Source organism: Pteronotus mesoamericanus, unplaced genomic scaffold, assembly GCF_021234165.1.
Source record: "Pteronotus mesoamericanus isolate MK-2021 breed Mesoamerican mustached bat unplaced genomic scaffold, CSHL_Meso_final scaffold_21, whole genome shotgun sequence".
NCBI lineage: Eukaryota > Metazoa > Chordata > Mammalia > Chiroptera > Mormoopidae > Pteronotus > Pteronotus mesoamericanus.
The window spans coordinates 1,952,962-1,980,118 of record NW_026555310.1 but is presented as its reverse complement, the minus strand read 5'-3'; the positions used below and the strand labels follow the sequence as shown (position 1 = coordinate 1,980,118).

At 36.7% G+C, this 27,157-nt stretch overlaps 1 protein-coding gene across 2 annotated transcripts in view; it reads right to left on the bottom strand.

The window, feature by feature from the left end:
* Nucleotides 1–27,157, bottom strand: part of LOC129084803 (cyclic AMP-dependent transcription factor ATF-7) — a 103,148-nt gene that overhangs the window by 66,492 nt on the left and 9,499 nt on the right. For both annotated transcript variants that reach the window (XM_054591010.1, XM_054591011.1), the window contains exon 2: nucleotides 17,262–17,330. In XM_054591010.1, coding sequence (XP_054446985.1) covers nucleotides 17,262–17,309 — 48 coding nt within the window. In that variant the 5' untranslated portion in view covers nucleotides 17,310–17,330. The remainder of the gene's footprint in view (nucleotides 1–17,261; nucleotides 17,331–27,157) is intronic.

Here is a 27,157-nt window from a genome sequence, read left to right as displayed (position 1 = left end):
TGGAGGAAAATATACAGGGAATAAGAAGCATGATTGGTAGTACAAAATAGACAGGGGGAGGTTAAGAATAGTAAAGGAAATGGAGAAGCCAAAGAACTTACACGTATGACCCATGGACATGAACTAAGGGGCAGGAATGCTGGATGGAATGGGGGTACCAGGTGGAGGGGGACAAAGGGGAGAAAAGAAAATGGGACAACTATAATAGCATAATCAATAAAATATATTTTTAAAAAAAGAGGCAAGATGGCCCTTGCTGGGTAGTTCTGTTGGTTAGATCATCATCCTGATATGCCAAGGTTGCAGGTTCAATCCCTGGTCAAGGCACATAAAAGAATCAACCAATGAATGCAGAAATAAGTGGAACAGAAACAAAATCAATGTTTGTCTCTCGCCCTCTAAAAATTCAATTTAAAAAATCAATTAAAAATAAAGAACAAGGAAAGGATGATCCATCACCATTGTCACCATTCCCTTTCAACACTATACTGGATGTCCCAGCTATTGCAGTAAGACAAAAAAGGATATAAAAGATATACAGTGTGGAAAGGAAGAAATAAAAATTTTCATGGATGACATGATTGTCTATGTAAAAAAATCCAGAGGAACTGACAAAAAACTCCTGGAATTGATAAGGAATTATAGCAAAGTTGCAGAATTTAAGATTAATTAATATACAAAAGTGAATTTTTTAAAATATACCAGCAATGAACAAGTGGAATTCGAAATTTAAAGCATATACCATTAGCACCCCCCAAAATGAAATACTTAGGTATAAATCTAACAAAATATGTACAAAACCTATATGAAAATTATAAAACTGTAACGAACAAAAATCAAAAGACTAAGTATATAGATATTTATTGTCAAGGTATCCGTTCTTCCCCAACTTGATCTATAGATTCAATGCAATTCCAATCAAAATCTTAGCAAGCAATTTTGTCAGTTTTGACAATCTCATTCTAAACTCTATATGGAAAAGCAAGACTCAGAATAGCCAACACACTATTGAAGGAGAACAATGTTGACAGACTGACACTACTCAACTTCAAGACATACTACAAGCTACAATAATCAAGACAGCACAGTACTGGTGAAACAACAAATATATCAATGGAAGAGAAGAGAGAGCCTAGAAATAGATCCACATAAATATCTTTAACAAAGGAGGAAAGGCAATACAAAGAAGCAAAGATAATCTTTTCAACAAATAGTGCTAGAACTGGACATCCACATGCAAAAAATTAGTGTAAACATAGACCTTACACCCTTCACAAAAATTAAAATGAATCAGAGACATAAATATAAAATGCAAAATTATAAAACTCCTAGAAGATAACTCAGGATAAAGCCTAGGTAATCTTGGGTTTGGCAGTGACTTTTTAGAAACAACACCAAAGGCTCTGATTCCATTAAGCAATAACTGATACACTGGAGTTCATTAAAATAAAAAGCTTCTCTGTGAAAGACAATATCAAGAGAATGAGAAGACAAGTCACATTCCAAGAGAAAATGTTTGCAAAAGGTACATCTGATAAAGGACTGTTATCTAAAATACACAAAGAACTAGCCCTGACCAGTGTGACTCCGTTGATAGGGTGTCATGCCGTAAACAAAAGGTTGCCGGTTTGATTCCTGGTCAAGGCACGGGCCTGGTTTGCAAGCTGGGTCCCCAGTTGGGGTGTGTACAAGAGACAACCAATCGGTGTTTCTCTCCCTCTATTTCTCATCCCTCCCCCTCTCTAAAAATAAATAAATATTTACACATACACACACACACCCCGCCCCTCTTAAAACTCCATAATAAAAACAAAAAAATTAGGCACGGCCCAAAGGCCCTAACAGACCTGACCAAAGATGTACGGATGGCACCAAAGCCTATGAAAAGTTGCTCCATATTGCATGTCATCAGGGAAATTCAAATTAAAACAAAAATGACATAACCACTACACACCTATTCAAATGGCCAAAATCCGGATCTCTAACAACACCAAATGCCTGTGAGGTTGTGATGCAATGGAAACTTTCATTCTTTACTAGTGGGAATGAAAAATGGTATAGCCACTTGAGAAGACAGTTTGGCAGTTTCTAACCAAATGAAACATACTCTTACTATACAATCGAGCAATCATGCTCTTTGGTATTTATCCAAGGAGTTGAAAACTATGTCCACACAAAAACCTGCACAGTGATATTTACAGCTGCTTTATTCATAATGCCAAAACTTGGAAGCAACCAAGATATCCTTCAGTAGGAGAATGGATAAACTGTGGTACATCCAGACAATAAAACAGTATTCAGTGCTAAAAAAAAAAAATAAGAAAAAAAGAAAGAGTTATCAGGCCATGAAGAGACATAGTACTAAGCACATAATACTAAGTGAAAGATGCCAATTTGAAAAGACTGCCTACTTATGATTCCAACGCTATGGCTTTCTGGAAAAGATGGAACTGTGGTAAAGGTAAAAAGATTAGTGGATTGCCAGAGGGATGTGGGGGATAGAGAGGAAGGGTGAACAAGTGAACATAGAGGATTTTGAAGGTGGTTAAAATACTGTGTATGATAACATAATAGTAGATACATGTCATTATACATTTGTCCAAACCCATTAAATGTACACTAAGAGCAAACCCTAAGATAAACTATGAACTTTGGGTGATTGCCATTTACCTATCTATCAGTGTAGGTTTTTCAGTGGTCACAAATGTATCACTTTGGCAGGGGATGTTGATAATGGGGGAGGGGGCTATGTATGTGCGGGGGCAAGGAACATATATATAGGGAATCTCTGTATCTTCCTCTCAATTTTGCTGTGAACCTAAAACAGCTCTTAGTCATAAAAAATTTAAAACCACTAAGTAAATAGCTTGTTGCATGTTTATGCTTATAGATTGCTCAGAAAAAAGTTTGAAAAATTAAGCCTGAAGTAGAGTACTCATTGCTTATTAATCTAATGTGAAGACAGAAAAGCAGAGCATAGCAGAAAGTCTAGCTTCCAAGCAAGAATTGTTGTCTCTTTGACAGAGCTCCAATGCAATTACGCCCTGGCCGCTGATTTTTCTATCAGCACTTCCCCTTTGTTTCAGAGACAGCATCCACAACCTTCTGTTCATGCCGTAAGGAAGAAATTGCTTCCCAGAAAGGCTTAGCCCACTGCATTTTACTAGATAAAGAAAAAACAAAAAGCCATTTGATTCCGACAAGCTGATTACTGTCTGTGGAGGAACGAAATGTCTCCCTTAGGACTAAGGGAATAGACAACAAGGTACAGTATGTTCAAACCTTTAACCACTGCTCTGCCAAGTGCTGCTATGTATACACTACCCTCTCTCCTCTGAGAAGTTGCATGTGCATGAGTGAAGTACAAGCCTCCATAAGGCCCTGTCTGGCTGTAGTTTCAAATGCATATAATGTGCAAGAATGCTGAAATAAAGTCTCCCCTTTCCACTTCTGCAATTACCTAGGTAAAACTTAGAAGAAAAGAAAAGCCTGAAGAGGGAATAGCTAAATATCTGAACCTAATATAGTGCCTTATAAACACATATTTAGCCACTTAGACCCTTGAACATTTTAGAGTAACTACTTTTATTGTCCCCTTCCAACATAGACTCTCTCGTATTCCTAAGAAATACCTTGAAACTGAAGTAAGATGTCTGAAGTTATAAACATAATATGGTAAAAAAAAATTAATGTGCACAGATTGCCACTGTGTCAAAAAATGATGCTCAGTGAAGTGACAGATGTCTGTAATATTGTACTATCTACCCGCTCTGGTATTATATAGCTAACTCCATCTATGCAACACAAATGAGATCTTTATAACTGTCTCAGCAACTCTTTCACTTGATTCAAATAACTGATGCCTGTTCATGTTTTTATTTTTTCGGTCAGCAAGCTTAGTAACAGAGACACAAAAAGGAAGTAACTGAGGTTTAACATTAAAATGTAGATCTTTAGAAGAATAATCATCCATCCTATTAGGCTGTCACTGTCTGTCTGATACCCTCATAGGAGCCAAGTTTGGAGTCTATGTTTCATAGGTTGCTGCCCTGAATTCCTTTTCCCTTTGCATTAATAGTTTTACAGGAACTTGTGGCAGGAGACACACACACGCACACAGATACACACACACACACAGAAGTGTATGCACACACACAACTAACCACTCTGCTTGAAGCATCCAGTAAAATAAACAAATGAGATCTTTGGACACCTAGAATCATCATTTTAGTAGTTTGTGACCTTGCCCAATAAGGCATTCTTAGCTCTGAAGCCAAGAATTTGACTTCACAGTTGCAGAAAAGGCAAGACTACATCATGTACCTCCTGCAGTTGAATGCAGACTTAGTTTCACATAGGTCCACAGTTACACAATTAATCATTATCAGAATCAAGCCTTGACTGGTGAGGTTCAGTGGACTGAGCACTGGCCTGCAAACTGAAAGGTTGCCAGAATTGGGGCATGTGCCTGTGTTGTGGGGTGGGTCCCTAGTTTGGGGCATGCAAGAGGCAACCAATAGATGTTCGCAAATCGAGGCTTCTCTCCTTCTCTTTCTCCCTCCCTTCCTGTCTCTCTAAAAATAAATAAATAAAATCTTTTAAAAAAGAATCAAGAAGGAATATATATATTTTAAGCAACTTCCCAGTAAAAGAGACATTCAGACAAAACATATAAAGAATTCCTTTATTATAATATCAACTATAAGACTCCAATCTCTTTTGATCCTTATGTATTTCAACATATTTTTATCACAAATTATTTCACATAAATATTTCCATTATCTATTTAGTCATAAAATTTAATTTCCAATGATAAGTTAAATGTCCGCTGCATTAACACAGCACAGTTTGTAAGAAAAATGGAAAAGTGTAGATATATGGCAGTGCTATGAAATCAAAGGAGAGGATGTGAAATGTGAATGGAAAAGAATTTTATTATTCAACAGGTAAGGCACATGTCAAAAATATCAGAGAATAAACAAGCTAGCTACCAATGGGTAAAATATACATCTCATCACACTGTTCAAATACTTCAAATCATACACTAATTCCACTTTAGTCATATTTCCTCGTTACCAATTAGTTTGGCACCCACTATAACAAAAGCTGCACTATGACATGGCATTACACAAAGCAAGATACCTAGGTCCCATCCTTTGCATTTGGGAACTTACAGGCATAAAACTAAGATGGGGTAGAAGGAAATATGAATCAGGAAATAACCCAGTCTATAATTCACAAAGATGACACCACAATGCTTCTTTAGGCCTACTAATGAAGGATGCTGAAGCTCTGATTTTTACGCGCCAGTTTTCTAGCTCTGTCTATATTTCTGGTTGGTCAAGAATTAGTTTTCTTTCCTATCTTAAAATCATGGCCCTGACCAGCATGGCTCAGTGGGTTGGGCTTTGTACCACAAACCTAAAGGTCACTGGTTGATTCCCAGTCAGGGCACATGCTTCAGTTTCAGGCCAGGTCCCCAGGTGGGGGCACATGATAGGCAGTCAATAAATATTTCTCTCACATTATCAATGTTTCTTTCCCTCTTTCTCCCTCCCTTCCCCTATCTCTAAAAATCAATCAATCTATCTATCTTTAAAAAAATGGTTAAAAAAAACAAGAAAAATGTCTTTCTGTCCAAAGAGAATTACGCTGCTTCTAGTGTTTATTGTGGTTCTTCGTAAGATTTATACTTCTCACCTAACTTTCAGTAGAAGGAAGTTGAGACAGTCCAAAACAAAAGAAGTAAATGGTCTTATTTAAAAAAATTTTTTTTATTGATTTGAGAGAGAGAGAGAGAGAGAGAGAGAGGGAGGAAGGGCAAGAAAAGAGAAACATCAATTTCTTGTATGTACCCTGGCCAGGGACTGAATCCACAACCTCGGTTTATTGGGATGACGTTCTAACCAACTGAGCTACCTGGCCAGGGCAATAAATGTATGTCTTTGCCACCTTTATAAGTCACCATGTCTCATTTGCTTCAGGGCCATTACACCTAAGCCAGTTCTCATTTATTATCTCCTAACACCAAATGAAAACTTCCATTCCTTCATGTAGCCGATATTATACCTGTGGTTAAATTAATTTATACTAAAGAGTGAATTATATAGCACCCATACATTTTAAGTAACATTAATTTACATAAATTTTTATTAAATGTAGAAGTACAAGGGTTTATTTTTGGATGGGGAAACTTTCCTGTTTACCTTTTTTTTAAAGTATATTTTATTGATTATGCTATTACAGTTGTCCCAATTTTTCCCTCTTTGCCCCCCTCTGCCCAGTTCCCCCCTCCCCTCCAACAGTCCCCCCTTAGTTCATGTCCACAGGTTGTGCATATAACTTCTTTGGCTTCCCCATTGCCTATACTGTTCTTAACATCCCCCTGTCTCTTTTGTACCTACCCAGTTATGCTTCTGAATCTCTATACTTTATCCCTCATTCTCCCCCTTCCTCCTCCCAGCTGATAACCCTCCAAATGATCTCCATATCTATGATTCTATTCCTATTCTAGTTGTTTGCTTAGTTTGTTCCTGTTTTTGTTTTTTAGAATCAGTTGTTGATAGTTTTGAGTTTGCTGTCATTTTACTTTTCATAGCTTTGATCTCCTCCTTTTTTTAAAAAATAAGACCCTTTAACATTTCATACAATAAGGGCTTGGTGATGATGAGCTCCTTTAGCTTTACCTTGTCTGGGAAGTACTTTATCTGCCCTTCTATTCTAAATGATAGCTTTCCTGGATAGAGTATTCTTGGTTGTAGGTGTTTGCTTTTCATTATTTTGAATACTTCTTACCAGTCCCTTCTTGCCTGTAAAGTTTCTTTTGAGAAATCAGCTGAGAGTCTTATGGGAACTCCTTTGTAGGTAACTCTCTGCCTTTCTCTTGCTTTTAAAATTCTCTCTTTATCTTTAACCTTTGGCATTTTAATTATGATTTGTCTTGGTGCAGACCTCTTTGAGTCCAACTTGTTTGGGACTCTCTGAGCTTCCTGAACTTGTATGTCTATTTCCTTCACCAAATTAGGGAAGTTCATTATTTTTTTCAAGTAAGTTTTCAATTTCTTGCTCTTCCTCTTCTCCTGGCATCCATATGATTTATATGTTAGCCCTCTTGGAGATGTCCCAGAGTGTTCTTAAACCCCCCTCACTTTTGAATTCTTGTCTCTTCATTTTGTTCTGGTAGATTATTTATTTCTTAATTATGTTCCAAATCACTGATTTAAAGCCCAGCTTCCTTCCCTTTACTGTTGGTTTCCTGTAAATATTTCTTTATTTCCTTTATGTAGCCTTCATTTCCTCCCTTATACTTTTGTCATATTCAATGAGATCTTTGAGCATTCGGAACACCAGTGTTTTGAACTGTCTGATTAGTTGGCTATCTCCTCATCGCTTAGTTCTTTTTCTGGGATTCTGTTCTGTTCCTTTATTTGTGCCATATTTCCTTGTCCCCTCATTTGGCAGCCTCGTTGTGTATGTGTACTAGATAGAGCCACTCTGATTCTCTGTCTTAGGGCACCTGTTAAGTTGTATGGGGCAAAACCTTGGGTATTCATCAGGGTGGGACAACCTGCTTGCCACTTTGTGGCTTGTTGTGTGGAGGAGGGGTCGAAGAGGGACCAATGCTGCTGCTGAATGACTTCTGCCTGGGGGCTTGCCTGGCACTTGCCCTTTTTCCTGTCACTTCACCCACTTCCTCTATGAGACTGGCACCACTCTGTCCTGGTTGTGGTTCCCAGAGTGTGTGGGTTTGCAGACATTCTGGGAATTCCTGAGAAACGGCAGTTTCTTCTGCCACCTCAATCCACACTGGGTTTACAGTCAGAAGTTACGAGGCTTTATTTTCCTGGCGCTGGAATCATGGGCTGCGTGGTCTGGCGTGGAGCTAGGATTACTTGCTCACAAGGTGTCCCCCTGATTTTCATCCACCACATGTGAATATGGGACGGCACCATTCCACCAGCCACAGCCACCCTGTCACTCACAGCTCACCGCCACCATACCACATCCTCTCCACCCCGACTCCCTATCTGCGCCCCTCCTACCCTTCTGGATGAATATAGCTTCTTTAAATCCTTGGTTGTTGGACTTCCAAACAGTTCTGGGGTTTTTCTGGATGATTTTCTGGCAGCTCTGGGTGTTTTTCATTTTTAAGTTAGTTATTTTCCTTCTTTAGATGGATATGCAATGAGGCAAAACATGTCTACCTAAACCTCCACCTTGACCAGAAGTTCTCCTGTTTACCTTTAATTGCACTGATTTTTTTTTTTTCATTCACATATTACGGCTGCCCATGGGAGAGGAGAGATTTTATTGTCTTCGACCTCAACAAAAGAATAGGTCTCTACTTCCTTTTTCTTTGCCCAGCCCTAACACCTTGACTTCCCAGATATATATATAGCCAATTCAGTGTTCATCCTGTCCTAGCTTGGAATACCTACAACCAGTAAAACTGTCACTATACAAGCCAAATCTTAACATCAGACAAAGAAAGACTGGCCACCTAAATCTCTGGATAGATTTTTGGACTTTTAGTGGGGCTGTGGAGCTGTGACCTCATGTCTAATTTTCTCTCCCTCTTTCTCCAGCTATTCTCAATCACATGGTTATCTGCACACAATTTTAAAAATTAGGAAAAAAATAAAAAATTAGGACTGCATGGCTCTAACATAGGGACACAATGAAAAGATCAGGGGTTACCAGGGGTTATGGGAAGAGGAAGAGGGATGAATGAGAGATTTTTAGGGCAGTGAAATTATTCTGTACCATACTGTAATGGTGGATATACGTTATTATACATTTGTCAAAACCCATAGAATATCTAACAATAAACCCTAATGTAAACTTTAGTTAATAATAATGTATCAATACTAGCTCATCAATTATAAGAAATATACCACAGTAAAACAAGATGTGGCGGGGGAAGTGGAGTTAGGGGGGTTACATGAGAAATCTACTTACTTTCCACTCATTTTGTTCCCCATAAATGTAAAACAAATCTAAAAAAATAGTATATTATTTTTTTAAATTAGAGGAAATAGTAGTTAATAATCCCCACCAGGTACAATGGCTAGTAAGAGCCCAATAAGCTATGCAAGAGAAAATCAAAAAGTAAAAAATTAGATTATAAGGCTTGATTTCAAACTGGAGAGGACAGCAACTAAAGATTAGGAAAGAGGTTTGAGGAAGAGAAAAAGGTAATTCACACAGCATTTTTATAGTGACTGGTGTGCAAAAACTAAAGCAAATGTTATCTCCCTCAGAGAAAGAGAAGTCAAGCTTATAAGGGGCACTGAGATACTCAGTAGAAAAATCTCCACAATAAAGCCTCAGGTACACTTACAAGTGTCCCCCAATCCCCTCCCTGTGGCTAAGAAATCAGTTTGTCACTGTAACCAAGTCTGCAATCTGTACGGGTGCTGGTCTTCATGGTAGATTGAAGTATTTTTCAGGAAAATCAAGGAATAATTGCCCAATATCAAAAGAAGATCTGACCCTTGGGAAGAAAAAGGAGGCGTTCCTTTTGCCACAGGATGATTCTCTCTGGAATAACATAAATGGCTCTTTGAGAGAGACATGTCTTTGATAAGCAGAGCTCCAATTCTGACAGCCAATCTGCTGAATGCCAAATAGAGCACTCAAGTGTTCTACAATGACTCAAAGGACACGGCAGGGCGGCAGATTTATTCTGCAGACTTTCCCTGCAGAGCTACTCAAGTTTTTCAAAGGCAAAAAAAGGAAAATTCTTTCCTTCCAACACAAAGAATTGCAAATTCCACCTGGGATCTAAAGACAGCACTATGTTTACTCAAAATCTAACATCATTGATGTGAACAACAAGATTTAGAAGCTCTAATGTTGGCTGGCAATTTTAGTCTTTAAAGCAGAAGTTGGTTCAGCTCTTCAATCTGCCAGCAGAATCAGGAGCCACACAGGGCACATGATGTGCCAGACTGGAAATGGGCTAATTTCATAAAATTTGTTCTCATTCTCTCTGTACTTTCACATGAATTGCAAATAGTCCAGATTCTTACCAAAGCGCAATCTTAGGAATCATATGTAATTCACTGCACAAAGAAATTTCAAAGTAAAAACACAAAGGTACTGTTACAAAGGGATAAACCCCAATGGTCCCATCTTTTCTCCATGATTCTTTTTTGAAATCCTATCCTAAACCTGAAAATTTTGTTAGAGAAAAATTTAAAAGCAAAACCCATCTACAACACTATTAACAGCAGCATTTCTCCCTCACAATTTGTATTTTTTTCAAGATGAGGTTTTGAAAGAGAAAAGCTTTTTATATATCCTAACTCGAAAATAACAGCCATGTGCTATGATTTACAGGACAGTCCCTCTGTAGTTAAATAGATTCAACCCTCAAAAGGCAAAAGAAAACTAGGTTTGAACAATATCCAGTTTCTGTTTAAAACCTTTTTTTGTCATGACATACAAAACAAAGATTTAAAAATACTAAATTTAGAGATGATCACTTTTATTTTAATTTTTAAAAACATGCATTACTATACTGACCAAATACCCTGGAATAGGTACTGGAACAAGGGGGTTACTAACAGCAAAATATAACACAAAAACGTATAAGCCGAAACCCAAAATAAAAATTCCCCCCTAAAACAAAACACACAATACTTTTAACAACAACAAAAAAGAATAAAACAAAGACAAAAATAAAGATATTTTGCTTAAAAAACAATACTGGCAAACAATATATGTGAAATATTTAGAAACAATCAAAACTAAAAATTAGTCTAAGTGTTTACTAATACAACTGTAATCCTTTTAAAGGGGTTTAATCATTTGGTTGTGAAGACTCAATGAAGATCAAAACCTGCCTGGATGGTGTGGCTCAATGGGTTGGGTGTCGTTCTGCAAACCGAAAGGTCACCAGTTTGATTCCCTGTCAGAGCACATTCTTGGGTTTTGGGCCAGGTGCCCAGATGGAAGTGTGTGAGATCGCGGATTCTTCTGCACACTGGTGTTTCTCTCCCTCTCTTTCTCCTTCCTTTCCCCTCTCTCTAAAGATGAATAAATAAAATCATTAAAAAAAAGAAAGGATTAAACCTGGCTCTGACCAAACTCCAGCTCAAGGGGTTTTCTGGTATTGTAAAGCCCAATTTAAAAGGGGCATTGTGCTTTATTTAAGTCACTAGCATATGGTTAAAAAGCTTAAGTTTGCCCAGTTACATCCTTTGAACAGAACGTGGAAGCTCTATTTCTTCTCCTATCAAAGAGCTTCCAGAGAGCATCTCTTGCACCTTATTCATAATGCACAATTTATCGGCATTTCGTTTCCTTTCTAAATGGCCGGGAGGGAAGAAGAGCTCCACAGCCACCGTGCGCATGGTTAGTAATGGCGCTTTTACATGTCATTGTACAAAGCCTGTTAAATATTTACAACACAGACAGTAATATCTAGTCTTAAACACCCAGTTGTGAGTCTGAATTTTTTTTAGAAATAAATCTATGACAAGTTTTCCCCAGCAAAACGCCAGAAGACTTTACTAACAGCTTCAAGAGACCCAGCGGCTCCAGAGGAGCAGTTATAGGCCATCTGGTGATTACTTATTATTATTTATACAGCACAGTAGATGTACACACAGATGTGTTATGAATCCACATACAGAGTAGGGCCTAACAAGGGCCTGAGACAAAATGTGGCTGCTGAGCAAGTCAATCTGCATTAAAGAAACACGCTAACCAGAGAGAGGGAGCATACTGGCCGTTCTTCAATCTGCTGCATTAGCTGAAAGACTATTTGATAAAAGAATGAAGAATTCTATATAATGGTGACAATATGTTGTAAGTCAACAGTCTACCTACCTGTGGTTTTACAGGGGTAACAAATGAGGGATAATAAAAGATAGGCTCTCAGATCCAAAGGGCACTTCACAAACTCAGCAGTTTGTAAAAGAAGGGACTAGGAAAGAGCCTCTCTCCTAATTTAGGAAGAACTGAGATACAAACTATACAGGATTTTTTTCTCTTTTTTTTCCCTAACTGGAATGCTCTGAGAACAGTTTTTGGGCTCCCATTCCAAATATTAAGTCATACCCAAGAAAAATAAAAGAGAATAACTGAATTTTTTAATTTTTTGGGTCTAGCTCCAATTAGGTTTATACAGCTTTTCAGGGGTGGGGGACGGACTGGAGCAAGGATGCGTTTAATCTTCTAGGCTTTTAGTAACATAATAATAAATATAACATGAAAAACTAAAATAACCAAGCATATGTTTCTAAGGACAAGTGTCAACAGTGCCAGATCTGATGTTTAAAAATTTGGATTTAATCCCTTGTTCTTAAAACCTCTACACTTTTTTTTTACCCCAGTTCCAATTTTATCTACACAATGAATAACAGTGGTCTACTTCCATCACAAGGTTACATAAAACTGCAGCATATTCAGAGTGAACTGAAAGTTATTGCAAAATCAACATATTATTACAAAAAACAAGGTTAGCATTTGGCCTAATTGTGTATAATGCAGTGTATTTTCAGCTGTCTGACAGCATGCAGGCACTCTTACCAGATGGGAACTGAATGAATTATTGAATGAAATATGAATTATTAAATAAAAATTTGAATTTTTTTAGACTCTTGGCAGTGGGTGACGAAGAAAGGCTTATTTGTTTGCCTGAAACTGCCCTCACACATCAAAGCATGTAAAGATAGCATATACCACCACAAATGGTATTTACCTACCAGAGCCATTTCTTCCCTTGTTATTCTCCAATTCACAATGCTCCCTTACCATAAAGAATCAGTAATCAGCACCAACCCATTCTTCCTTGCTTTTCTTTTGTGCTAATGCCAGGTTAACAGGAAAACTTGCCAAAGGGACAGAGTTAAAAATCCAGAGTCCCACAGTACCAGTATGGCCCATTTAATGGGAAGGCTGGGATAATAGGAATAATCTCTACAGATTTGTGTTACATAGGCAATAAAACATATACCTTTGCAGCATGCCAGCATTTAACCAATCATAGAAGCTATTTGTTGCCTCATATATTACAAAGCAATAGAGATTTAAGGGATAATGTTCATGGAAGCAGAGGATACGAAGCAATAAACAGCATTGGAGGTTGGTTAAATGCCAAGTGAAGCCAGGACTACAGCATCATAAACATTATTCCTACTATATGACAAGATAAGGAAGTACAAGAAGCTGCCCTCAATCCCAGCACAACTAGGGCTCTACTGCTATTCTTAGACTTCAAAAGGGAAAACTGGCCCTGGAGGTCTATGAGCTAGTTATAGGTTTCATGTCTCAGAAAAGTATGAACAGAACCCCAACTTGTACCTAAATGTCCTTTGGGAGAAGAAAATATCTAGTAGTAGATATCCTCAGAGGGGAAGGAAAGAGTAACAGCCCTTCAGGGTCACACTGTAAAGAGAAACAATCAGAGGGTTTTCCTTAAAAGGACAAAGTTGATGTACAGAGTTGTTATGACAGAAACCTTTCTCAATGACTAATAAAGGGATGATATTAATATCTATTAAGTAGTATCTCCTCATACAAAATGTGTTCCTGCTCCTAAGGAAATAGACATTCTATGTAATGAGCTTATATGACCAGAATCTGCTCAAAGACTTGACATAGTGACCAGGAGGACCACTTAAATATGAATAATTTGTACTGCAAACCAGTGTCTATGCTTAAGAGGAAGTATAGAAATATGGAATTGGTTGACTCCTGATAATATAAATTGGACAAAAAACATCCAAAAGGTAAGTTATCTAACTGCACCCACATGAAGTAACATCTCAATTTCAAGAACAATGACAGATACATAGTAATTTTTTCTACTTCCACATACAATAGAACAGCTTTATAATCTACTTTCAAGTAAAAGTGCCCCCTAAAGCATTAAAAACTTATAAGATTTGCTAGATTCAGCACCAAACCATATTTCCATTATTTTAACAATAACATATAGGCAAAGCCATTTTATAATCATAATGTTTTAAAATACAGGGTCTGGCAGAAGTAATGCCTGCTTGAGTGTGGTTGGTAGGGTAACAATATGTGTGTAATAATTTATAGTTTTAATTTGAACATTTCACCTAAAATGTCATATGGTATGCTTGAATGGGATATTGTTATGTTATAGAATTACACGCTTATGATTTTATAATTTAAAAAAGGAGGGGGGCTTATTTGTGCTGGACCCTGTATATGCTATCTATATTATAAACATCAAAAACACATACAACTCAAATTCAACCAGCCCTTTGCCACAGGGAATCTGGGGTATTATTGCTTTAACACTAACCCATTCTCTGGAGGCAGCTCTATTAACTACTAATGCTGCCACATTCCACAAAGAGGTATTAACAGAAATATTGCTTTTCCTGAATTCTTCATGAGGGTGAGGAAGCCTCAAGAGAAAGAGTCTCAATAGGAGAAAAGGGATGTGCGGGCTCAAAAAACCCATCACCTGTCTTTTCAGATAAGAATGCAGAGAACACAACATTTAGCAGCCACCTTCTTAAAAAAAAAAATACAGACAGCATATTTAGAACTCAGCTGTGTCACATCAGACTTACTGTTGGGAAGTGGATCATGAACAGAATCCAAAAATAACAGCCATTAAAGACCTAGCAACCAAAACATGTTTACGTATCCATTGAAAGCCTGGTGGTTTTGATTATATGGTGGAGAGCATAATCCACTAGTCTATTTTAGGTGAATTTTCCTTTCACCTTCCCTTAATATTAAGGCGTAAGATGTTTTCTGAGTTTTGGGGTACATGAGGTAAAGTATGGGCAGGCAACAGATACTGAAATAATACAAGATTCCTATAGTTTTTGTTTATGGTTGGTTTTTAAGGATCAGTCTCTTGAATTATCATTTGTTTTCATTCTTTCTTCCTCTAACTGGTAGAAGCCACTGATTTCTGAGAATTCTATAGCATTAAATCCTAAACCATGACTAGCAAAAATTATCACAGTCCTTATTACCGTTTCTGGGATTTACATAGCCTTTTTATTATTCTACCATTTCTTCAATAAAGAATTTGAATCAATGAGAGTAGACTATAAATAGCTGGAAAGTCTCGAGGTAGCTCCAGAATGAAACCATTTTCAATGGATATAAGGAAGTTGGATGACAGGTCAAGGGTAGTTCACTGAACCAAATTTATCTTTTCTGCCAGATTTTCACTATTTCATGTAACAGTAAATCTTGCAGGGATCCCACTCTAGTTATTTGTTACCAGATATTGGGAAAAACTTGGAATGAGACTAACATATAACCAAAGAACTACAATTTCACCTGACCATAAAGTTTTAGCATGCAAGAAGGGAAAAAAAAAAAAAAAAATCAGGCCACCTTGAAAGCCTAAGTTGTAGCTTTCTATCCTTTTTCTATAAAACAAGTAACTTCCAAAAGAAGGCAGGAGTCTCCCTGAGTTCCACAACTCACTGAGGGAAAAAATGTCTTCAGGACCTACACCAGAGGTTATAATAAATCCTAATAACCAAAATACCAATAAATAATTCAGAAATGGGAGGGGGAAGTAGGGGAAGAAAAGGCTTATGGTAAATAGAATCCAACAATCTAAGAAGGAACCAAGGTAAAAAGCACCTACTGTTTCACTACCTCTAGTCCAAAATGCAAAATGAAAACAAAGAAACAAACACAAAACCCTTCTGGGAGCTCTCAAATTTCAGTGAAAACTACTCTTTTCTGATGAGACAGCCTGAAGAAACCATATTTAGATTTTCTCAGAGCTTAGCTTTTCCCATGTATGCCTTTATTTTTTATCCATTTTTATTTCTTTAAGTCCTTGTATGGGTGTTTTAAAGCGTATGACATATAAGAGGGGTTACAGGAATTGAGCAGTTTAAATAATAAGTGAAGAAAAATAAATGTAAGTATGAGAAAAATAAATCTTTTCATCAAAAATACAGATTTTTAAAGTAAAGGAGAAAAGTAAAAAGGCACCCAGTATCAATTACGGGAGTCACATTAAATACTCTTGTCAATAAATTCACACAAAACTTTTTGGGATCAGGTTCAGATATGAATTCCAATAAAGCTGTCTGAAAAATGAAATTTACCTTATTTTCTCAAGAGGTTTCTATTGTAAAAAAAAATAAAATATAAACCACATGGGGAAAACATGCAGTCAACAATAAAGTTGAAAACTAGAAGGAAGTATACCTTACAATGCTTTATACTTCAGAATACAATGCTATTTTAGTCTTTTCTGAAAATTTCAGCATTTACTGGAATTTGAAATTATCCTTCTGCCCAATCCTTGTCACCACCCCCATCACATTCACCTTTCAAATTCCAATTCTTAGGAATCTCTGGAACTTAACTCTGTCTTCTTTTTGTCTAAGTATTTACAATGTTTAATAGAACTAGTCTGCAATCTCACATACCACCAGTAAGTGTCACTGGACAGTCACATGACATATTTCTAACTGAACAGAAATTCAATCTTTCAGGTTCTATAAATTCAATTCATGAAGGCAGATAAAACTTTTTGTATCCCTTTCTTCATCCTTTGTGGAACACGGAGGTAGGAGAGGGTCTAAGAAGAGTTAAGAAGGTGGAAAATGGGGGCGGGGGGAAGGCAATTTCAAAAAAATTATTTATTAAAGAAGTACATGATGAAAAATATGACACATAATGTAAACATATGCAAATGAGAACATGGCAGCAGGGAAAATGGCTGAGAAGTCTTGTAATTTGCATATTGCTGTGAGATCTCTAGTTCTATATTGGATTTGTCTTTCCTAGTTAGGTATCTATCTGCCTTAGCTGCTAACAATGATTTTCTGGATCAACAGTCAAAGGAAAATTTTTTTTTTAATTTAAAATACCCAAATAGACTCTGGCAAATTGGGGTTAACAATGAATGTGTGTATTCTTGGCTGCCTATACAAATATATTAAGTTGACTTTTATATCCATGAAAATTGAGGAGAATATATTTCTAAATTTGCTTTGTAACTAGATGGATAGGTTTAGAAAGGAGGAGAGAGCAACATGTATTCCTCAACACTCTGTGTTGGGAAACAAACACCAGTAGAATAACAATATGAAAGAGAGCAAGGCAGATTTCATTACGGTAGAGTGCCTGCACTTCCTCATAACTTGGATTTACACACTGCAAATCCTCTGATCTGATTACCTCCAGTGATCACGTAAAATACCAGCTTTAAACTCTTTGCCTTAGTGATAAAACAGCCACTTTGATTCACAACGAGACATTCACAATAAAGTATATTGTAAACGTACCTGTCCACAGCCCGGGGCATTGCACACAAACGGTCTGTCGTCTCCCATATTTCATATAGAAGAGCGGAGCTGAGGAGGAGAAGGTAGGGGGAAAAGTTATGTTAAATATGCTGGAGTTTAAAAAAAAAGTGCTTCAAAAATATCAAGCTTAGTAACAGGTGTTCCAAGAATGCCATCTATCAAAGCTGTAAACACAGGCTACATTGGGGAGACACATTAGACAGGTGGCATATGATCTACAGTGCCTCAATTGAAACTTTTAATTAGAAAAATTTAGACCTAAATAGTCAAGGAATTTCAAATCTTTTGCTAGATTTTCCCTCTTTCTGCTACAGTATAAAACACACTTCTCCAGTCTGCTAAATTACAACCAGTGCAGTTCCCTATGTCAATAAATCCACTGAACGCTCGATGCGGAAGCCATATTTCTGAACTAGAGAAGACCAAAATTTGTCATTTAATTAATTAAGGGATTATAGGAGGGGTGCTCCATTTTACAGGGCTATAATCTGGCTCCCTGGTGTATAAACTAGGAGACGGTTGGCAAGGGCCGTTTATCCCAGATTATTGCCAAAGAAAACAAAGCACCCATCCTATTGAGCTACACGGGAAATGATTTTCATTAATAAAAAATAAAAATAAAAAACCTCTCCCCATGGGAGGCTCCTTCTCCCCCCACCAATTGTCTGTGGCAAATGGAGAAATATAGGTGCCCTTCCCCCTCTGATTCTATTTATGGCTAGGTTTTTAAAAGCAGCAATAAAACAAATGTCGACTCTTTGGGGGTTTACTGGGTGAATGTGTTCCGGCTGTTTGTGCTGCTCTCGGCCAGAGTTCTTGGGCTGCTCGGTTGCAGCCAACAGATGTGTGCTGCTGCAGGGGATAAAGAAATGGCACTAAAAGGCATCACCATTCATCCTCTCTATTTCTCTGAAGAATTTAACAGGGTTTATACTGTTGTTGTTTTTTAATTATTAAAGCCAAACTCTTGCAATACTAATCAAAATTCTTTGTCAAAGAACAGTAATTCCAATGTGAATGTGTTGGGGAAATTTATTATACCTCTTCTAGAAACAAAAACAAAGATGGAGATGGATAAAAATTAGAAATGTAAAAAAAGATAAACCTGTAGTTTGAAAGGGTGGAAGATAAAGGGAGGGATGCAAAAAACAATCTTTATAGGATAAACCCTTAAAGGGCATTTTCAAACATCTTTTTATAAGAAACAAAGGTGTCTGAAAGAATATGAACAAGAGAAAGTGAACAAGAAAGAACTACAATTTGAATATGCACAGAAATGCCTTCAGAATTGTAACCAAATTTCACCTTTTTATTCTGGAGATAAACCAAGATAACGGAGGTTAACCTCAGTTAGGCCTGCATTAAAATAAAAATGTTAAAGTGTTAGACAAGATCTGATAATTAGAAAACCATGCTGAAAATTCAGAGAGTAGCTAGGTAACATCTCTTTGACTCTCGTAAGACTCACTCTGGGGCTAGAAACCAGTATTTCTAGTAGTTTGATCAGTTATTTACACAGCCAATCAGTGCATAAAATTGTGGGGCACCCGTAAAATGGAGAGGGCTTCTTAATCACCTTTCAGTGTGATAGGAACAGGGTCTAACTATGAAGAAACCAACGCTGCAGCATTATTGCTATAATGGAAGAGAGCCTGTGTGTACATAGGTGTACACAGATTTATATCACATTTAGCCAGGATAAATTGCTTCAATAAATTGTGTTCCTAAGAGAGGCCAGCTCAAGTTGATGACTGGATACTGGGAAAATGAGAGCTTTCTTTATTCTTCTTTCTCAGCCCCAGGACAGGGGGTTTTCTGGTTTGTTTTAAATTCGCAGTAATTTTTTAGCACTTTCTGAAACTATGACATAGTGCAAAAAATAAATACAAGTAAATAAAAGTAAATAAATGCAAAGACCAAAGCTATTACAGCTGAAAATGCAAAGCATTTCTGGAAGGCAACTTATCTCTGGAAAAATCCTACAATTTCTGTGCTGGAGATAATTTTACTTCCTAATCCCAGAACCTGCTTTCCTAATGTAATCATGAAATACGAACTTTATTCCAACAAAGTTCTCTAACATATTTTCAACCAAGAAGTAAACAAAAGGAATAAAAGAGATACAAAGACCAAACACGATTCCTTACTTTTACCTTGGTTCTGTTATTTAAGGCTAATTTTTTTCAGTTTTCCACTAGAGGAGAGAGAGGGTCCGAGCTTAGGAATGGGGCAGCATTACCATAGGAAGCGATTAAATAAATTTTGGAATGGTTTCACCCAAATCACAAAATTCAAAATTTAACCTGGTTTTGCACAATCACATCACAATATATGCCTTCCAAATTTTATTTAACTGCATCCTTAGGAAATAGAGATGAAAAATCCTAACTTTCTAAAGTGATTTAAGGGAGGGGGCAAAAACAAGTTGGGAGGAAAGCACTGAAATGTAACAGAAGCATACATTTTCATGGATCTTAAATATTGTAATCTGACAGTCACTAACTAGGATTTCCTGCTTCCTTCCCAATTTGCTGGCTTTTGTTTGCCATTTTCACCAAAGGGAGATCACAATGGGAGGAAGGAGGTCTTTTTTCTTAAATACCCACAATTATTCTTAGATCATTCCCTCTATCTCTTGCCCCTTTTCTTTTCTATCATTCTTGCTTTTCACTTTAAATGATTTGTCTCTGGATAGTTCAGTTGGTTGAAACATCGTCCCAGTACAACAGGGTTGAGGGTTCATCTCGGGTCAAGGCACATACAGGAGTCAACCAGTGAATCCATCCATGGGTGAGTGGAGCAGCAGATGGATGTTTCTCTCTCCCCCTTCCTCTCTCTCTAAAATCAATGAACTTTAAAAAATAAATTAATTAAAATGATCTGTCTTTTTAAAAAACTTAAATCAATAATAATAATCTATCTCACCACTTAAAAAAATTTTCCAGCTAACTTTAAAAAAATTTTTCTCTTTCATCCCCAGTCTGCTGCATCAATTGCTACATATAATAAATTATATTGGCTTATTTCTATTTCTTACTTTAAAAAAACCTATAATCATGAGAGGTCAAATTGATGCTCTCTCAAAAACAGAAAGCAACACATTTCTGTAGTATAAACAGACTGAGAGAAAGGTGAAATCTTGAATAATGATGCCATCATTCACTAAAATTTAACTCACAGCCCATTTGTAACTGCACTGTTTGACAAGTAGGTCATGTGTCTGGCCATAGCACTCATGTTTGTTGTTTGCTTCTTGATCTTCAGGATGAAGCTCAAGCATTTTATAGAACTAAGCGATAAGTGACAGACAAGGGAAATATATTTAGAGATACCTCCAAGAGGAAATGAGATGCTTTCAGTGGAGATCTTAGAACAGGAAGACAAGGATGCATAAAAAGGTTGCCCTATAGGCCAACTCTGCAAGGAAAAGGCTCAAGTAGTCAGTAGAATGCATAAATGATAAAAATTAGTGTTTACTCAAAAGAAAGTTATCAGAATGCTGGGAGGAAACAAAAGAAATTCTAGGATTTAGAGAATGATTTGAAATAACTGGGATAATTTCATAAAATCTATGTTAAATAGTTTTGTCGAAGTCAGAAGTATAACATAAAATGGCTGATGTGCAAATAAACAAGTGGATTCTCTATGTATATGTGTGTCTGCCTACTTTAAAAAAAATAAAATAAAATGAAGATGGAATCTGTCACTGAAGTTCTCTGGATCTGGTTATAATGTGACTATTCCTTTAGTAACCAACTAGTGTTAATAAGATGGCCCACCTTCCAGTAAGGAATAAAAGCCATGTACAAACATATCCAAGGGCCTGTTCTTAGGTTCCTAATAATAATAGGAGCTATAGCTAGGTACAAAAAATGAGAAGGGCACATGTACCATAAATATCAAAGATTCATGAAAATCTAAAGGGGGTTATACTAGTTATAATTCATTCATTCAAAAATATTACTAAGGAGTTACTAAGTGCAAAGCAAAGTAGACATAAAAAGACAATAGGCCTTTGCAACAAAAACAAAAAAAATTCAACTCATCTCATCAAAGGAAAACCACAGCTGGACAGTAAAGGGGTAGAAAACAGATTTTATTCAGGATTACTGCAATAGGGGAAAATACGTCTCAGTATAGAGCTGGGCTCAGTTCCAAATATAGCATGGGCAAGTGGGAATTTATAGCTAAGGATCAGGGTGAGAGATCGGTGGACAGAAAATTACTAAGAAGGGAAGGTGGTATCTGGCTAAACAGACCTAACAGGATTCTTGCTGAAGACAGGCCAGGGTGGTCAGATATCACCTGGTAGATGGTAGAAGATGAAGAACCTGATCAGACATGAGGATGATCAGATATGAGGGAGGTCTTGCTAAAACTGGATTTTACAAAGAAGTGCACAGACGGGCCTAGAAGAAGGTTCAGGAGCCTCCTAAAATTTGGACAGGCAAAGAATCTCTCTCATCTGGGATGAAAGATGCCATGTAAGGGTAAGAATGATGGATTAATTTATAAGTTCAATTAGACATGATCAGTGTACGTATTAGATCCTTTGCTATTTTGCCTATTCTTTGTAGTCATTCATTAAATTATTTTGCTAGCAACTCTGGAGTATAGACAAGAGGGGTTAATAGTCTTGGCAAAAGATCTGACACGGAAGAACTTTGAAACTAATAAACACAATTTACTTTTTGGGCCCAAAAGTAAATTTACTCAGTTTTAAAAGTCATTAATTCACTGAATATTTTCTTCAGTGCCTACCTAGGCCCCAGAATTCAACAGTGAATGAATGAGACAGGCAAAATTTCTACCCTCACAGCGCTTATGGCCTAAAAGGAAGAAACAAATACTACGTCAATAAACAAAAAAAATAATTTTAGGTTAATAGCAAATAATTATATGAAAGAAATGAAGTAGTGATGTGTTAATGATGAGAAATGGACTACTTTGTTTCATGAATAAAAAGGAAATAGCTACATTATCTGTAACAAAGGGGGAATGGGGCAGAATATAGAGAACTAAGTTAAAACTTCTGGAAGCCTTTCTCTCATAACACAGTTGATATTCAATATTTTGTATTTTTGATTTACTGTATTTTGCCATGTATAATGCACAATTTTGTCCAAATTTTTGAGGGAAAAATAAGGATGCACATTATATGTAGGCAGTGCTAAAACCGTGGGTGCGCATCACACACAGCAAAATACGGTAATCTAATGGTGATATTCAAGTATACTTTGCTGAAATTTAACTTCAAGTTTTTGCAGAAAGCTGTTGGGACTGCAATGACAATTGCTATGCAGATATTTATGTATTTAAAGTTATACACAGAGAAGACATTTTAAATACACATTTACAACTACTTTATGCCTAAAGTACTTTTTGTGACTATATTCAACCCATTCTAAGCTTTTCTTTTTTTTTTAAATCCTCACCTGAGGATATGTTTATTGATGGGAGGGAGGGAGGGAGGGAGGGAGGGACAGAGAGAGAGAAACATCGATAGCTTGCCTCCTATATACACCCTGACCCAGAAAGGGCACTTTAATGTAAGACTTTTGAGAGTACAAATTTGGACAATCATTCTAGAAAGCAATCTGGCAATAATTAGATTAAGTGTCTTAAAATGCTTTAGATTCTTTGAACAAATCATTCTTCTTTTAAAAGTTTATTCTGAGGCTAAAAACAGAAACATGGGCCATTTATATATTAAAATGTTCATCATAGTTATATTTATAACAAAAATAAAACAGGAATTAAATGTTTAAGAAGAATAGGTAAATATAAATTAAGATACAGCCTCACAGCAGACTATATTTTAGTTAAGAATGTTTCTGAAAGCTGAAAGATGAAGAGTTCTTCATCTTGTGTTGAGACTTCATGGTGGTACTTAGAAAAGGAAGAAGTCTTACACCACTCCCAAAAAGAATAAGCATAAGAGAAAGAAGGTTAAGCTGGCTGTCCTGAAATCCTATGATGAGAATGGTAAAATCAGTTGCCGTCGTTGGGAGTGTCCTTCAGATGAATGTGGTGCTGGAGTTTTTATGGCCAGCTACTTTGACAGACATTATTGTGGCAAATGTTCTCTGACCTATTGCTTCAACAAAACAGAAGACAAGTAATTGTATATGGGTTAATAAAAGACATGAACTAAGAACAACAACAAAAAGAATGTTTCTGAAAGCTATTTAATGACATGAGAATGCTATACATTAAGTGAGGGGGGATCAGGATATAAAATTGCATATGCACCATAATTTCAAATCTTTAAAAAAAGCAAATATAATAATCATTTAAAAGATGAGGTTATTAACATCAAATGGTAATAATGGTTATCTCTGGAAAATGGTATTCCAGGTGATTTTTTCCTCTTTGCACTTCATCATTTTCCAAAGTCTCTATAGTGATCACAGGCTGCTTTCAATAAATTTTAAAAAGTTATAATGTGCTCTGGCTGGTGTGTCAGTGGATTGAGCATCAGCCTGTGAACCAAAGGGTCACTGGTTCAATTACCAGTCAGGGCACATGCCTGGGTTGCGGGCCAGATCCTCAGTAGTGGGTAAGCAAGAGACAATAAGCACACACTGATGTTTCTCTCCCTCTTTCTCCCTCCCTTCCCCTCTCTCCAAAAATACATAAATACAACCTTTAAAAAATTATAATCTAATAACAAAAAAGAATGTCGAACTGCATGACTTAAAAAAACATGTCTATAAGTTTTTCAAAATGCCTATTATCTGCTAGACCAGCAGTCCCCAACCAGGCCACTGACCTGTACTGGTTGGAGACCCCTGTGCTAGACTATTTTAAAGTACTGAACAGTGTATTTACAAATTATACAAAGTTGTTCATTCTCTACTACAAAGTAACAGAACCAACTGACTAAGCTCTTAATGGACTACCCAAAAAAAGAACTTTCTAAAATTATAAACTAATAGCTTCATATAGAAACAGACATGGTGGAAACTTAAGCATATTGATACACAAGGTAAATCAAGCAGTTCAAGATAGTTCCCCCTTTGTTGCCTTCAAGGACCCATTTTCAGAAACATATGAATGCTCCCTAACAAGTATTACTTATATTAAACACTTAGAAATTGCTCCAACCATCTAACACAAAGGGAATAAAGAGCACTGAAACCAAGTTTACCAGGTTCTGAATGCCTTTCAGCTCATCTATAAACAAGCTAAAAAATTTAGGCACCCAATCAAAGATCTATGGGGTCCATTACCTTATGATATTAAAGAGAAATTATACACAATTTTCTTCCAAGAATACAACTATGGATACCAAGTTTCAGACTCTTAAGATAATTTAGCTGCTACTAAGCAAAGAGTACAAACATGGAATCTCTATACCTCAACAATCTCAGTATTTTATTTGCCATGGGATACTCAGTGCCGCTATGATCTGTATTACATCTACAAACTGACTTAAGATTCCAAAAAGCATAAAATCTGTTAGACCATAATGCAGGTTATGTGAACCTCAGAAGACAAAGAAAACCCATGTTTTACCTGGGGTAGATTATTTAGGAATTGAAATTTCTGTTTCTAAATTCTGGGTTCATTTTCCATTGTATTATTTAGCATAACAACAGTTTAGCATATATTATTTCATTGGTAGGTAAATCAATGGCCCCAAAAGGATTATATAAAAAAGCACATATACTATTACAATCTTACACTAATTAGCCTTGTTGTTTTATATTAGGGTTTTTATAAACCACTTTTCTAACAGACTTGAACACTGAAGTAGAGAGTTACCAAAAAATAGGCAAAAGATAAGTCAAGAGGTTGAGGTGGGCCTGAATCTAAGTTACCTCTTCTCACATACCCCAAATAAGATATAAAAATATACAACATATCTTTTTATAACTCCTTGAAGTTGTATAACAACTTACGTATTGTATAACTACTACGAACTGAATATTTCCAAATGTTTCCATACAATAGGTGTTTCCTGTATGTTTATTATATAAATGATGCCCAGAAATATGAATTTGGTGGACAAGTTTTTAAAATATTATTTTTGTCTAGGAAAATTAAATAATGTTTAGTTTTAAAATTAAGTATATTTGACAGCTGCCACCTCCTTCATCTGCCGCTTCTAGTGCTACTTGTGTGCTCCTTTGGTGTGGACCTGGTACCTTTTTTGTGAGGCAGCAGCTGAAGAGATTCCGGCACTCGCCATGGCCAAAGAAAAGCCCAAGGAAGAGGTCAAGGCTGAGAACAATGATCATATTAATTTGAAGGTGGTGGGCAGGATGGTTCTGTGGTTCAGTTTAAGATTAAGAGGCATACACCACTTAGTAAACTAATGAAAGCCCATTGTGAATGACATGGTTTGTCAGCGAGGCAGATCAGATTCCGATTTGACAAGGCAGCCAAGCAATGAAACAGACACACCTGCACAGTTGGAAATAGAGGATGAAGATACAATTGATGAGTTCCAGCAGCAGACAGGAGGCCTCTACTAAAAAGGGAACCTGCTACTTTACTTCAGAACTCTGTTCCTCCAGTACAAGACATTCTCAATTAGAAAACTGCAATTTGGTTCCACCACATCTTGACTACTACAGTATAGTTTTCTTTATTCTTTCATTTTCCCTTTCCCCATTCCTTTACTGTACATAAAGTAATTGATGTATGTGCACAAGCATTTGCATTTTTTTAAACTAAATAGCCAATGGTATGTTCTGACTGACATCACATGCAGATGGGATGGGGAAAAATACTGGTTCTGTGAGGATACCCCCTTTTTCCATTAGAGGCATGCTCATTCAACTCTTATCTTTATATTCCAGTAAGCTATTTTGCTCTCGCTGTTTATCAAAGAAAAGAACAACATAAAAACATGTGCATACCTTGTTTGATTGGAGAATTTTAATGTTTTTCATTTATCATTGTAAAACCAAGGACAATTTCATAACTTTTTTGTATGTAGCTGTTACTGTAGGGCAACCTGTCTTTAAGGAAGGATTAAATTACTCTAAAAGAAATGAATCCTAGGTAGCTTTCCCTTCAAGTCAAGCATCCTGTTTAAATAAACCTCTTGTTTAAAATGAAAAAAATTAAGTATATTTTATTATAGTAATTTTAAAATTCACAATCCAGTTATGGTCTATATCAAGAATTGGCAAACTTTATAGCCCATAGGCCAAATCCAGCTGGCTACCCGTTTTTGTATGGTCCAGAGCTAAGAATGGTTTTTACATTTTTAAATGGTTAAAGAGCCCTGACCTGCATGGTTCAGTTGGTTGGGCATCCTCCCACAAAGCAAAAGATTGCTGGTGTGATTCCTGGTCAGGGCACATGCCTGGGTTGTGGCCCAGTGCCTGTTTTGGGCACGTGAGAGAGACAACCAATCGATATTTCTCTCACACATCAATGTTTCTCATCATCTCTTCCTTCCTCCCTTCCCCTCTCTCTAAAAATAAATTTTAAAAAATATTTTAAAGAAATGATTAAAGAAATCAAAAGACTATTTTGTGACACAAGAAAATTTTACAAAATTCAAATTTTAGTGTTAGTAAATAAAGTTCTATGGAAACACAACACTTAATCTTTGCATGTTGCCTATGACTACTTTTGTACTTCAATGGCAGATCTGAGTAGTTAAAACAGAGACTTCATGCCTACAAAACCTAACGTATTTACTATGTGGTTAATTAATATATCCCAATTATGATAAATGTTAGAGTGTAGCACTGGCAGGTGTGGCTCAGTGGATTGACTGCCAGCCTGCAAATAAAAGTGTCACCGGTTTGATTCCCAGTCTAGGGCACATGCCTGGGTTGTGGGCCAGGTCCCCAGCAGGGGGCACGCAAGTGGCAACCACACATTGATGTTTCTCTCCCTCTCTTTCTCCCTTC